This window comes from Dasypus novemcinctus, chromosome X, assembly GCF_030445035.2.
Source record: "Dasypus novemcinctus isolate mDasNov1 chromosome X, mDasNov1.1.hap2, whole genome shotgun sequence".
Taxonomy (NCBI): Eukaryota; Metazoa; Chordata; class Mammalia; order Cingulata; family Dasypodidae; genus Dasypus; species Dasypus novemcinctus.
The window spans coordinates 115,338,686-115,353,532 of NC_080704.1; the positions used below are offsets into that span (position 1 = coordinate 115,338,686).

The 14,847-nt window shown below is 38.1% G+C and overlaps 1 protein-coding gene across 6 annotated transcripts in view; it reads left to right on the forward strand.

The window, feature by feature from the left end:
• MID2 (midline 2) overlaps positions 1-6,586 on the forward strand; it is a 127,565-nt gene extending 120,979 nt beyond the window's left edge. For 5 of the 6 annotated variants that reach the window (XM_004466331.5, XM_058291484.2, XM_071212931.1 and 2 more), the window contains exons 8-10: positions 3,753-3,914; positions 5,472-5,679; positions 6,045-6,566. In XM_004466331.5, the coding sequence (XP_004466388.1) occupies positions 3,753-3,914; positions 5,472-5,679; positions 6,045-6,447 (773 nt within the window). In that variant the 3' untranslated portion in view covers positions 6,448-6,566. Of the gene's footprint in view, positions 1-3,752; positions 3,915-5,471; positions 5,680-6,044 lie in introns of all 6 variants that reach the window. The other variant, XM_004466332.5, reaches the window with a different exon arrangement.
• The last annotated feature ends 8,261 nt before the right edge of the window (positions 6,587-14,847 follow it).

Here is a 14,847-nt window from a genome sequence, read left to right on the forward strand (position 1 = left end):
TGTTTTGACTTGTTTTAGCCATAATTCCCATCCTTGTTGATTTAATTTTTTACATTTGTAGAAAAGCTATGTGTTTCCAAAAGGAAAAAATTATACAAGAAAGTACGCTCAGATAAGTGTTATTCTCTCCATATCTTTTATCCTGTTTCCCCACCCCCACTCCTTGTAGCTATCCAGCTTCATTATTTTCTGGTTTATCCTTCCTGCTATTGTTTCGTAAATACAAGCAAATATATCTATGTTTTCTTATTTACCTATTCTTTTACAATTTTCTTTTCTCAATTGACAGTATGGCTAGGAAATCACTCCATATAAATTCAAGCAAGCTTCCTCATTCTTTTTTTGCAGCTGCATACTACTTCATTGTGAAGTTGTTGTTATTATTGTTTTGTATTGTTAGTAGTGTATCTCGACGATCATACATATTTTTCTGTTGTTGTATGGGTATCTGCAAGATGATATGTTTTCCTCTTTGTAACCAAATTTCATTTGGAGGTTATGATTCATACTGTGCACTGGTTCATAGACAGCCAAGGCTTTAAGCATTGTTCCTGACCCTCATCCTTATTGTCTTTTCATAAGCATCACTAGGAATCTCTACCAATTCTTCTTCTTCTTTTATAGCATATCTGTTTAACCTCCATTATGCTGCTTTTTCTAGTTTTTTTTTCTTTATTAGAGAAGTTGTGAGTTTACAGAACAATCATGCATAAAATACAGGATTCATTCCCATATACCATCCCACCACAAACACACCCTGCATTGATGTGGAGTATTTGTTCCAGTTGATGATAGCACATTTTTATAATTGTACTATCAGTTAAAGTCCATAGTTTAACTATGGGTTCACTGTTTGTGTACTTTAGTTTCATGGATTTAAAAAAATTCTTCTGTTACCAAATACACAATCTAACATTTCCCCTTTTAATCATGTTCAGATACATATTTTGGTGCTGTTAATTGCATTCACAATGCTGCACTACCATCACCACCATCCATTACCAAAACATTTCCATTATTCCAAATAGGAACACTGCATATTTTAAGCCTTAACTTCCCACTTCATATCCTTACTCCATCCCCTGATAACCTATATTCTAGATTGTGACTTTATGAATTTGCTACTTCTAATTGATTCAAATCAGTGAAATCATACCATATTTGTCCTTTCGTTTTTTCTTATTTAACTCAATATGATGTCTTCCAGTATCATCGATGTTGTTGCATGTATCAGGATTTTATTCTTTTTTATGTATCAGGATTTCATTCTTTTTTTCATTGTATGCTTGGGTTGTGTCCATCTGTTGGCAATTGTGAATAATGCTGCTATGAACATTGGTGTGCAGATATATGTTTGAGTCCCTACTTTCAATTCCTATATAACTAGTAGTGGGATTGCTGGGTCATATTGTAGTTCTACATTTAGCTTTCTGAGGAACCAACAACTGTCTTCCATAGCTGCACCATTTCACATTGCCACCAGCAATGAATGAGTACTATTTCTCTGCATGCTCTCCAACACTTCTTTTCCATTAAAAAAAAAAATAGCATCCATTCTAATGGGTGTGAAATGGTATTTCAATGAGGTTCTGTTTTGCATTTCCCTGATGGCTAAAGATGTTGAATATCTTTTTATGTGCTTTCTGGCCATTTGTATATCTTCTTTAGAGATATGTGTGTTCAAGTCTTTTGCCCATTTTTAAATTGGGTCGTCTGTCTTTTTGTTGTTAAGTTGAAAGATTTCTTTATATATTCCGGATATTAAGCCCTTATTGGATATGTGGTTACCAAATATTTTCTCCCATTGAGTAGGCTGCCTTTTCACTTTCTTGACAAAGTCTTTTGAAGCAAAAAAGCTTTTAATTTTGAGGAGGTCCCATTTATCTATTTTTTCTTTTGTTGTTTGTGCTTTGGGTGTAACGTCTAAGAAATCATTACCTAACACAAGGTCCTGAAGATATGCTTCTCTGCATTTTCCTCTGTTAATATTAAGGTCTTTGACCCATTTTGAGTAGATTTTTGTATATGGGGTAAGGTAGCGGTCCTCCTCCTCCTCGTTCTCCTTCTCCTTCATTTTTTGCAATTGGAGATCCTGTTTTCCCAACCCAACTCCATTTGTTGAAGAGACAATTCTTTCCCAGTTGAGTGGTCTTTGCCACTTTGTCAAAAATCAGTTGGCCATAAATGTGAGGGTTAATATCTGCGCTTTCAACTATATTCCAATGGTCTATATGTCTGTCCTTGTGCCAGTACCATGCTGGTCTGATTACTGTGGCTTTGTAATAAGTTTTAAAAACAGGAAGTGTGTCTTCCAACCTATTTTGCTTTTTCAAGATAACTTTAGCTATTAAGGGCCCCTTTGCAATGGATGTCTCACGATGATGGGAGAGAGTGTTGCTGTGGGGGGTATGGGGGGTGGGGGCGGTGGGGTTGATTGGGACCTCATATTTTTTTAATGTAATTTTTAAAAATAAATAATTAAAAAAAAGGGCCCCTTTATCCTTCTGTATAAATTTGATGATTAGCTTTTCCATTTCTGCAAAGAAGGTTATTGGAATTTTAATTGGGATTGCATTGAATTTCCCCAAATTAATTTTAAATCATCTTGATCAGATCCCTTGCAAAACAGTTATGACTTATTATTTTCAATGTTCAGCTCATTAAGCCTTTTGCTAGAGCTGCATAGTAGTGATGAAATTCACTGATTATTTGCCTTGCCCTTTCCTTTCCTCCTTATAGAAGAATTGTGGCTAAAAAGTGGTAAAATGACTGAAAAACAGATAACAGAAGAAAGAAGAAACCTGGATAATCCACAGATTAGAATGTTTGTCCCTCTTTTACCAAAAGCTATCCAAATACATGTTTTAAATTATGTACATATTTCTCTGTTTAAGTCAATGATTGTGGTCTAAAAGTTTATAAAAGTAAAAGCTTAGATCTCTGATATATTTCCTTACTTGAAGGGAAGAAGGTTCCAGAAAACAATGTGTTTTTGTACCACCAACCCCAAATGAATATAGGGATCAGAACCAGGAAGGGGTAAAGATGGGTAGTGTCAGAGTTAGGAGATGATATATTGCTTTGTTATCATGTTATCTCCTTGGCTTCTTTATGATTACCTTGGTGCCAAGCTAGGTTTAGAAGTAAGGGTGAGAATGGGATGAGAGAGTAGAGTCTTAAGCCCTGAAAGCCTTACTACCTTGCAGAGACAAAGGAACGTTGTTATTCACCCCATGAATTGTGAGGTAGTGGAGAGAACACACTGGACTAAGATTTAATATACCAAACTACTTGTGGCCTTGGGCAAGTCACTTTTCTTCTCTCAATCTTAGTTTCTCATTTGTAAAATGAAAGAAATGGACAATATAAGCTCTAGATATTCTTTTGGTTTTAAGGGTCCATGTTTCTTTGCTCTGTACAGGACTGCTCCATCCATACAAGGCCAGACTCAGAGATGTGGAACAGACTAAGAGATGCCTTAAGAGTGATGATTCTGTGATTCCTATAGTGGCCATTCCTGTACTAAAGGGCAGAAAATTGAATGTAATTGGTTGCCTTCAATTGCTTGAAGCAAGGAGTCTGGCATAAACCTAGCTCTGTGGGAGAAAATAAACAGGGGGAGTTTATTTCATTTTGTCTTCTAAGACTCAAAAGTAAACAAAATAAAATTCACCTTTTGGGGGCTTATGATGAATTTTCATCCTTTCACTATTACCTTCTGGTTAATGTCGCTGTCTTTTCTCACTTTACAGGCCTATATAATTCAGTGGATAGCTGGATGATTGTGCCCAACATTAAACAGAACCATTACACAGTGCACGGACTCCAGAGTGGGACACGCTACATCTTCATTGTTAAAGCCATAAACCAAGCAGGCAGCCGGAGCAGTGAACCCACCCGGCTAAAAACAAACAGTACGTTTTGAGATTTCCAAAAGAATAGATCACTTCCCCATTCCATGCCAGGGAGTACACTTAAGCCTGAGCAGGCTTCCCACAGCAGTGGATGAGAGCAGTGGCTCTGGGTACAGGAGATTTACTGTTTTAGTTTGTGCTTTGGGCAAGGGGTTTGTTGATGTCCCTGGAAGATTTATGGACACAGAGATATATATTAAATAACTGGTAGCTTGGGAGGATTTTAGTGAAGGGTCCTCCTCCTCCATCTTGGGGGACAAATGAGTAAAAGAACATTATTTGCAATAATCTATAAAATCCTACTGCAGAGAAGCTGTATCAATTAAGAATGCTTTTGAATGCAAGTAATAGAAAATCCAACCAAGAGTAGCTTAAACAAATGGTAATTTTCCCTCTTACATAGCAAGAAGTTTGGAGGTAGGCACTTAAGGGCTGATGCAGCAGCTCTGTAATATCATAAAAGACCAGACCTCTTCTCCCTGCAGCCTCTTAGTGTCATATTTCCTTTCAAGACAGGAAGAAGGACAAAAGGGTTGGTAAACATGATAGCTGTCCAATTTATCAGGAAAACAGAAGCTTTCCCAGAAGTTTCCCCATCCTCTCTGACTTCTGCTTCCACCTTATTAACTACCCTTAACAGACAGGGAAGCTGGGAGATTGAGTATGTAGGTTTTCTAGCGTCTAGTGAAAGCAAGTAAGAGAGAAAGTTGGGAATGGATTTTTGTGTTAGTCAATAGTGTCTGCCACAGAAGCATTTTGTATAATAACATTATTGCCATACCAGGTAACTGGCCCCCAATGACAATGTTTTTGGACTTGTAAGGAATTCTCTCTGCTGCAAATGATCCTACACAACAAATGTTTTCTCTAATTACTGATGATGCAACAGTCACTCTAACAAAGTCACCTAATTATATGTTATTTATATCCCAATTGTAAAAGGGCAAAAAATTTTCCTGTTTCTGAGCTCCTCTCATTTTTTTTTTGTTTTGTGACCAAGCAGCAATTAGCTCATCAATTTCCATCATTTTTGTCTCTCAAACATCGTAGCACCTCTTTCCCTTATCTAGTCAAATCCTGAACCACCTACTGAAATAAAGTAATGTACAAAATATATTTCAGAGCATGAAACTTTGAGAGCCACCTTTTAACTTCATCATCTCTGAGCTTATTAGTTCCTGTATACTTGGAAATGACTTCAAACTAAATGTTCGTATGAAAATTCCATATTTTCCCACTATTATAAAATAAATGTCCCTCTGAAAGTCAATCTTATTTATGTATTTATTTATTTATTTTTAAGAGGTACCAGGGATTGAACCTGGGACCTACTATATACAAAGCAGGTGCTCAATCACTGAGCTACCCTCATTCCCCCTGGGAAAGTCGTTTTATGGGAGATTGACCTCTCTTCTTATTTTACTGAAAACTATGACATACTACTAGCCCAAGGATGATCATCATATTGAGAGTCATTTGATAATAATAGTCCTAGAGGACAAAGGTAAAATTCTTCAATGCTTCTATATGATTTTTCATTTTTCTACCTTTTTTCAGGTCAACCCTTTAAACTAGACCCCAAAATGACTCACAAGAAGTTGAAGATCTCCAATGATGGATTGCAGATGGAGAAGGATGAAAGCTCTCTGAAGAAGAGCCACACCCCAGAGAGGTTTAGTGGCACAGGGTGCTATGGAGCAGCAGGAAATATATTCATTGACAGTGGCTGCCACTATTGGGAGGTGATCATAGGTTCCTCAACATGGTGAGTGGGTCCTACTTTTCTCTGCCCTTTCCTCTCCTTTTGTTAGGTTTCTGGGAGATTAAATTCTGTAACATAACCATAATAACAGTAAGTCAAGGTTAAGAGATATGTGATAAAAACCACTCTTAGAAAAAGTTGCCAACTTCTTTACAAAAATCATGGAAAATATTCTGGCCTAGGAGTTGGAAATTACTACATCACTCTGCTAATTTTTAAAGGCTCTAGTAATGATAACAACATTATGCATCTAAATGTAAGCTATTTAAGAAAGAAACATGTATTCTGTTTCTTATGTATCCCATATGGTGTCTAGCAGAGCTCAGATCATTAATGTTTATTTCTCCTTCCTTTTCACTGTCTCACAGGTATGCTATTGGTATTGCTTACAAATCAGCTCCAAAGAATGAATGGATTGGCAAGAATGCCTCTTCATGGGTCTTCTCTCGCTGCAATAGTAACTTTGTGGTGAGACATAACAACAAGGAGATGCTTGTGGATGTGCCACCACAGTTGAAGCGTCTGGGTGTCCTTCTGGATTATGACAACAACATGCTGTCTTTCTATGACCCAGCTAACTCTCTCCATCTTCACACTTTTGATGTGACCTTCATTCTTCCAGTTTGTCCAACATTCACAATCTGGAACAAATCTCTAATGATACTGTCTGGCTTGCCTGCCCCAGATTTTATTGATTACCCTGAGCGCCAGGAATGCAACTGCAGGCCTCAAGAATCCCCCTATGTTTCTGGAATGAAAGCTTGCCATTAAGTTTCAGGAAAGCATATAATTCACTTGATCTCCAATTCAGCAGTTTCCCCACTCCTAAACCTCAGATAGCTTTCAATATACAAGATACAAAATAAAGTTCATTTGAAGCATCCAAAATAACTAGATATTATAGATTTAATTTTTGTGAACGAAAACTTGTATTTGAATTAATATATTGAGTTTCTCAGAACAAATTTATCTGAGTAGTTTGGGTTCAAGCCACTGGAGGAAAAAAAATAGAGAATTTCTCTTTTTCCTTGGAGAATTAAAAAGTCCCAATGATTTAGGAATATAAATGATGTTGGAAAGAAGTAAGGTTATTCTAGGTAAATAATGTAGAAAGATGTTCCAAACAAGGGACTAGCCAGCTTACAGGAGGAAAGTGGTCAAGCTTTCTACTACTGTCCAGTTTGGCCTGGTATAATTTTAAAGAGTGTCAAATTACCACATATTATATCTATATCTATATATCTTTATATATATATATATATATATATATATATATATATATATATATATATAGCTTTTGATAACCTACAATCAAGGGTTTATTATAAGGAAAACATGTATGAGTATATATAATACATATAATGGATAAATATTTATTATATATTCATTTTACATATTATGTAGACATAATAAAGTTTTTAGTTTGTTCATTTGAATGAGAAATATACTGAAAGGAAAGTAAATTAGACCATCCATTTTTGTCCCCTCAGGAGAACGTCAAAATCAATGAACATCTCTTCCCTCTCTCCATCCATCCCTCCCTTCCTTCCTCCTGTCACACACATATACACATGCAATCATGACACAGATAATGGGAAGAGCTCTAGGTTTGATTAGGAGAGGTATGGGGACAAAATTGCATGAATGATGCTATTTCTGGACAGAAAATCAATCCATGTAGAAGTGTTGTATATAAGGGAAATTCACTGATGCTTCCTAATGGAGGACTGGCCAGTGTAAATTGTTGAAATTCTGTCACAGAATATTTTAAAGAAATATGATTTTATTACTCTCAAGTACGTACAGTTACTAGAATTAGGCTAAAAACAAAGTTGAATAATTGAAGGCTTTTAGGAACCTTACTAATGAATTGGTAAGAAAAGAGTGTTAGAGCTGCAACAACTGTTTTCATATAAATGTACTTGTATTTTCCAACACGACACTTTTGAAGTGCTTAAGAATGCCTGAGAACAGTTTGCTTTTTTAAATGATTGTTTAAGTACATTAAATAATCATTCCTCATTGTTTACACTCTTCCATTTATTTCACCAACCATTCATGGCAAATGCGGGAGTAAACTTCATCCTAGTCCTCATTAGTGTAGTTAAAGTTGAATCAAGGATTACAATGTGTGCTTTTGTCAGTACCACTGCAGGAATTGGGAATGTCAGAACCCGAGCTTTCTTCTTTCCAGGAGCTAAGTCTGCTTCAAGAAATCTACTCTTTGGGAGTTTTGAAAATATCACTGCTATACAATTATAAAGTGGTAGCTGGTAGTGCAACTCCCCAGATTGCAGCTTTGAAATAATGCCAAAACATCTTCTCCCCTCTTTCTTTCCACCAGGTTGGTGGACATTCATTTACTAGTTTATTCAGCAAACTACTATATGCCAGGTACCATATTACTGCTTTAAGAGTGCAAGTATTAATAAAAAACAATCCTTACTTTGAGATTGTTTAATATCCCGTAGAAGAGAAAAAAGCATCTATATATATCCCCCAAATAACATTTCTGTATTTGTTTTGTTTTCCTAACATGGAAAGCAAGACTGAGGCAGATACAGAAAGCTAGCTCAAAGTTTTTGGCCATTTAGCAATGTAAATTTTTTGTTTTAAAGACCACATGCGCTTACTTCTAATCAGGAAATTAACAACCTTACTAAGATTCAGCAGTACTGGTAAGTAGCTGACTGTAATGTAAAGCTCATAGTCTTGGACTAAAGTAATACTAGTTCCTCTGCCATTTACTAGTGGTACGACCTAGGGCAAGACACTTCACTTCTCTGAGACTCAGTTTCCTCTTTTGTAAAATAATACCTATCTTACAAGGTTGCTGCAAATATTTTAAAAGACATCATGTGGAAACACTCTGGCACAACCCCTGGGTACTTAGTAAGTGCATAATAACTGTTAATGCCCCCTCCTCTCAGCCCCAATAAAATGTAGAGGAGCTTTAAAATATATGCCCTTCAGTTCTAATTTATCCTGGTTTCTCGCCTAGTGTTTATTCCCCACTTTGCAAACAAATGAGTTTTCTCCTTCATAAAACCTTTCACTGGCTCCTGTAGCATCTTAGAGTCTGGCTTTTCATGACCCTGATTGCTTTCCTAGCTCCATCCTTTGCCACTTTCCTCCTCGTACTGGTTGATCTATCCAAGTTCAACTATTTATACAAATTATTCTCCTACCCAGATCAGAGACATTATTAACAATTTTGATATCTAAGGTAAACAGTAAAAATTGCCCTTAAATTAAGGAATAGTGTAGAAATGCTGTAAGTACAGAACACTCCATCCCTACCCTAGTCTAATTTCCTTTCTCTCCATCCAATTTTATGTCCTTTGGAGTGTAGTACCATGGGGCAAAGCTCTGATTTCCCTGCCCAACTTTTCACTGTGGCCTGGATTACCTTTCCTGCCCCAGCCCCTTTCAATCAAATTAACTCCTGATATCCTATACCAGGGGTTATTAACCTTTTTTGTTCCACGGACTCCTTTGCCAGTCAGGTGAAAACCACGGACCCCTTACTAAATCCACACTACACTGTATATTATTTAATAAATATATCACATCTACACCAATACGTCCCCACAAGAATAATGTTGTTGAATTTCAATTCAATCTCAAGGATCTCTTATTAAGAACCCCTGCCCTAGACTGAGTTATGTGTCCTTCTGAGCTCCCGTGGCACCCTGCATGTTCTCAGCAATAATCACATTATATAGAAATATTTTCCAAAGTATGGCCTCAGACTGCCTGTATCGGAATCATCTTTGGTGTTTGTTAAAACAACTGATTCCAGATCCCAATCTTTGATCTACTTAATTAGAATATCCAAGAGTGTAGATGAGAGTTTACATTACTCAAAAGCTCACCCATGTGCTTCTGATGCACACAAAAGTTTAATGCATATTAATCATCTTCCCTAAGATTGTGAATATCTTGAGGGCAGGGAGTATGTCTTTTATTGTTGTTATGTTTTTAACATTTAATATAGTATCTAGGACAGAGTAGTTACCTGGCTAATGTTTGTTGGAATGAATGAATGAATGAATGAATGAATGAATGATCAAAGGCTCCCTCTTGTACTGTGATATCCATACTGGTGTTTGCTATTTCCTGGGCAGAAAAACTTGGTAATCCATACATTTGGGCTGTATTGATAGTATTTTGCAGATAGCTAGGCCCATATATATAAATAAACGGGCATCGACCCCCTCAAAAACATTTGGAAATTATCTTTGGAGTATGTGGCACCGTTTTTTTTTCAATATGTTTTTGATCTTTTCCAACTATATTCTTTGAGGTTGGATTTAACTTTTTTGTTGTAGCCAAAAATCACTCAAAGCGAAGCCTACTGAATAAAGTGGGAAATTAAACTGGGTCTGGGGTAAGCAATGATGTTTGACTTCTAAGCAAAATAATGAAAGTGCTTTCCAAGATACATAGCGACAAAGTACTCAGTGGGGGTATGGTGAATCCTAGATATTTACTTTAGTGAACTAGAGACTTTCAAAGAATCCTGGCAATACTTGGGACCTTAAGAAAAGTCATTGAAAACCTCTTAGCTAAACCCAGTTGGACAAAGGGACTAGGACCTGCATTTAATATTTTCAGGGAAGGTGAATCCGTAAGTTTTTCTTGTTGTTGATCTACTTTCTGTTAGCACATTGTTCTTTCTGTCTGCAATTTATGCTTGTTTCTACTTTTTATTGAAAAAAAGCACAAAAGAAAGCACAAAAATAAAGTTGAACCTGTTTTAAGAATATGAAAGAAATTCTAATGCCACATTGGGGTTTTGGCTACTTGTAAGTACGAGTAACTGCATCTTGTATGTGTTTTTACCATGGAATTCCATTGTGTATGTAACTTTGGATGCAGTGAAATTCAAATTGTAGCAAGATCAGATATATTTTCTTTTCAGTTAAAACACACTAGGTGAATTTTTTAAGCTTCCATGGTTTGCATATTTATATGTGATTGCCTGGACAGAGCAATCCATTAGTAAGTTTTTTAATCAGCTCAAAGATTTGATACCCTTTCCTCTAAAGAATGGGTGTATGTAAAGCAGGTTTACAAGAACCACTCCCATATTTATTTCTAGCTCCTGAAGCCAGTTGCAGCCTCTGAGCCATTGGGTTGTATTTAGCCATGTACTACAGGTTGGCCAGATTGACTGCCATCAGATCAGGTAAAACTGCCTTTTGTGGTCTGGTCTGTCTGCTTCAGACATATGCTGTGTTGCTGCTTTTGGCTGGAATATTTATCAGACTATTGTTGGAATATTTTTTATCAAATGCTTTATCCCAGGCTTGTTTGTACTGAGAGCTCTGGACCAATACTATGTCTTCTAGTGACAGAAATCTGACCATCTCTGGATTACACAGACTCAACCCTCTTCAAAATATCCCAGCCCATCTAAAATGCTATATTATGAATTAAATAAATATATATGTATTCATGAGTTCTTGATGGTCTCTTACTGGAGTTTAATTGGGGGAGGATTAAAAGAAAGACAACCAAGAGCTACTGGAATGGGTAAGTGACTTGAGGAAAATTAATCATCACATAATAGGCAGAGATCTAGGCAAAGAGGATTCAGGAGGTCTGAAAATTGAGATCCAGTCATGAAGACTGGAGCAGGATACGAACAAGAAGACTAAAGAGATGAAAGTATATGGCCCAAGGACACTTGACACATCCAGTTTCAGGAATTGGGGAAGAAGGTGTGAATAAAGGAGAACAAGTAGCGTCCCTGTGCTGGAACCCGTTGGTTAAGGTCAGGGTTGGGTCAGAAGCAAATGAGCTGACTTGTAAAACATCTGGCCTTTAGGAGGGTTAAGAGATCCCTTGGGGTTGAGTTGGGCATATCCTACTAAGAGCTATGGCTGCACTGAGATTACATAGGCACTACAACAGGAAGTGAATGAAGCAGGGCAGGTCAAGAGTGGCACCTAGAGAATTGCCTTGAAACAAGTCATCAGCCCCGGGACCTATGGAAACCATAATCCAAATGCAGAGGGGTTAAGACTTAAAGTAAACAGGAATTTGAAATAAACAGGGTTTCATGGACTAACTAGAGAGGAGTTTAAGCAAATGCTGAGTACAGGGGTAATTACAGCTACGATTTTACATATTAATTCTTTTTTTTTAATGTGATGTTTGAGCAGATCACCTTCATTTAATGTGCCTGAGTAGAGCAAATGTAGTTTTTTATGTTTCCCTATGTAGGAATAGGGTTGGTCCCAGAGTCTTAGTGAAGCTGAGCCTGTAGGTGGGGTGAGGTAGTCTCAGTTACAAAGGTTAGGAGTAGCAGAAACCACATAGATTGTTACATAGATATTGAAGATGTATTAAGCATGATAGGTAATGATAATGACTCTCTCACTGAATTTTGAGGAATGGAGGATCAACGTGGCCTATCTATAATGTTAGGCACAAATGACAGTTATGACTGGCTGGCTTGGTCATTCAAGAAACATTTATTGGAAGGTGGATTTGGCTCAACTGGTAGGGTGTCTGCCTACCACATGGGAGGTCCAGGGTTCAAACCCCAGGCCTCCTGATCCACGTGGTGAGCTGGCTCAGGCACAATGCTGATGCACACAAGGAGTGCTGTGCCACACAGGGGTGTGGCCCTGCATAGGGGAGCCCCACGTGCAAGGAGTGCACCCCTTAAGGAGAGCCGCCCTGCGTGAAAAAAGTGCAGCCTGCCCAGGAGTGGTGCCGCACACACGGAAAGCTGACGCAGCAAGATGATGCAGCAAAAAGAGACACAGATTCCCAGTGCTGATGACAAGAAGACAAGCAGACACAGAATAACACTCAGCGAATGGACACAGAGAGCAGATTACTGGGGGGGGGGGGGGGGGAGGGGAGAGAAATAAAAAATAAATCTTTAAAAAATACAACATTTATTGATCACTCATTATGTTCCCAGCACTCTTCTCATTTCTTTGGAGGATATTAAGATGAAAAAGTATTTCTAAAATTTTTAATCCAATAAAGTACCCAATTCAACAGTGTTTCCCAAATAGTTTTAGATCTATTAACTCAATGAGTTACTAATGGTAGCTGAAAAAGGAAGACTTTACTAGAGCCCCAGGAGTGAGAGTAAAAGCTCTTACAAGGTCTAGCATAGCGACTTGTGAATGGTAGATGCTCTGTAAACACTGGTTAAAAAGAATTAGAACCTGATAAACAGAATAACCAGCAGGTCATCTTGTCCATTTTGAGGTTTGTCTTAGGTGAACTCCTCATCACTTTTATAATCCCCTTCAGATGCATATCCTTGGCCCAGTATGGCCATGACTGCTTCTCCTTCAATGTAAACACTTAGAAGGATTAATAAATTAGTCATCAGTAATGTGCTGATGGAGGATTGTGGGAAAAAATCACACCCCTCACAACTCCTCACTTGTATCCCTTTTTTTATTTTCAGAAAACAAAGTGTTAACAAGGACCATCTAGGGACAATGCCTTTCTTGTCTAGCCTGGATGTGGCAAAGGTAGTGGGGAGGGCAAGCTTCAGTCTTTCAAACTTGGAAGAGTCATCTGAAATGTCATGACAGGATTATAGGGGGCGTATTTTAGGCCAAGAGGGGTCTTTCAAATAACAGAACATAGATGCCAACTTTTTGGTCTGTAGGGCTGGCCTTATGTGTAGAAATTATGCAAAGAGGATCTGTAGCTCCTCCAGTCAGATTGAAAGTCTCAGAGGATGAAATTGGGGCTGATTTTCCCTTTGATGTACAGTGGCTGGAAAAAGCCGTTACATTCTACCTATTTTTTGTCCAGCTTAACTACCTCAGTGATCAATGGAGGTGCTGTGATATACCAGAAATGTGAAATTCAAGCAGTTGTCAAGCATACAAGGTAAGGCAAGGCCAAGCCCAATGCCAGACAGATTTCAGCTAGTAAAGATAGGAGTCACCTTTAGATGAAGACAGTTTATTATTTACACAGAGAAAGAATAAACAGCCCGAGATTTCAGCTCCTCATGGTCCTTGTCCCACACAACAAAAAGGATGATACTGAAACAAAAGGGGCTAGATGACTGCAACGTGAGTTGTGGGAAATCCCATAGTTAAGAAGCCAATTCTAGATCCCAGTTATGTAGCTTTATAGTCTGTAGCTCTATTCTGAAGCAGGAAGCCTCACACCTCATCAGAACCTGGAAAGCAATGAGAAACTATTTTATGACAGCCTCCCAGGGGAGAGGAAAAAAAGATGAATGGGAGATGGCCTTGAAGCAGCTCCTCACAAGTCTTCCTTCTTCTCATGCTCCGAGAGGATCACAGGCATTCTTCCAAGACTCAGATTAGCTGCGGTTCAAGCCTTTACCTGTGTGGTCTATGAGGATAGGGCAAGGTAGCCAATGTGCCATGGTGGAGCCTTTCTCCTACAGCAGCTAGTTGCAGGGGGAATCAAAAGAAAGTGAAGTCAGGGTCTGTTGAAAGTATCTCCTTTCCCTCTCCCTTCTCCTGACCTTCTATTCATGTTCTTTCAATCTCAATCTCTTTGTGGTTGGGGGGCCAGAGTTGTTGATGTGGGAGGAATGGGGTGAGGCAGGTGGGGGGTATATGGGGACCTCTTATATTTTTTCAATGTAACATTTAAAAAGAAAGAAAGGAAGGAAAAAAAAAGAAAATATTGAGATACACAACCAGTTCAGGCCCTGCAAGATTCAGTACCAAGGCTAGAGAATTCCAAGGCCCAAGTCCTTTGTCCCTATCAACTATGAATTGAAATGTGACTAATTTGTAAAATCCCTTCTATCCCAACAGAATGAATTGCCAGAAATGCAAATTTAGCGAACGTAGTGGTAGAAGCCTAATCCTCATATTTACCTCAAGAATGTTGAGACACCGGGGCAGACCGTCAGGAATCCTATAATTAGAATAGAGAGGTGGAGTGGCATTACTGTTACTTTAGGACCACCATCAGATTCCCTTTTGGGGTGACTATCCTCCTCCATACACACTTATTTTTTCTCATTAGCTCCATTCAGAGCTTCTCTGCTTGTCTTCTCCACTTATGGTTGCCACTGTTATTTTTTAGCTTGCCACTTCATTCCTCTCCCCCTATTCTGCTTTAGTCACTAAGATGAACAAAATGCAAATATTACTCTAGCCATTCTTGTCTCAATTCCAAATTTCAGGTCAGCTGTCC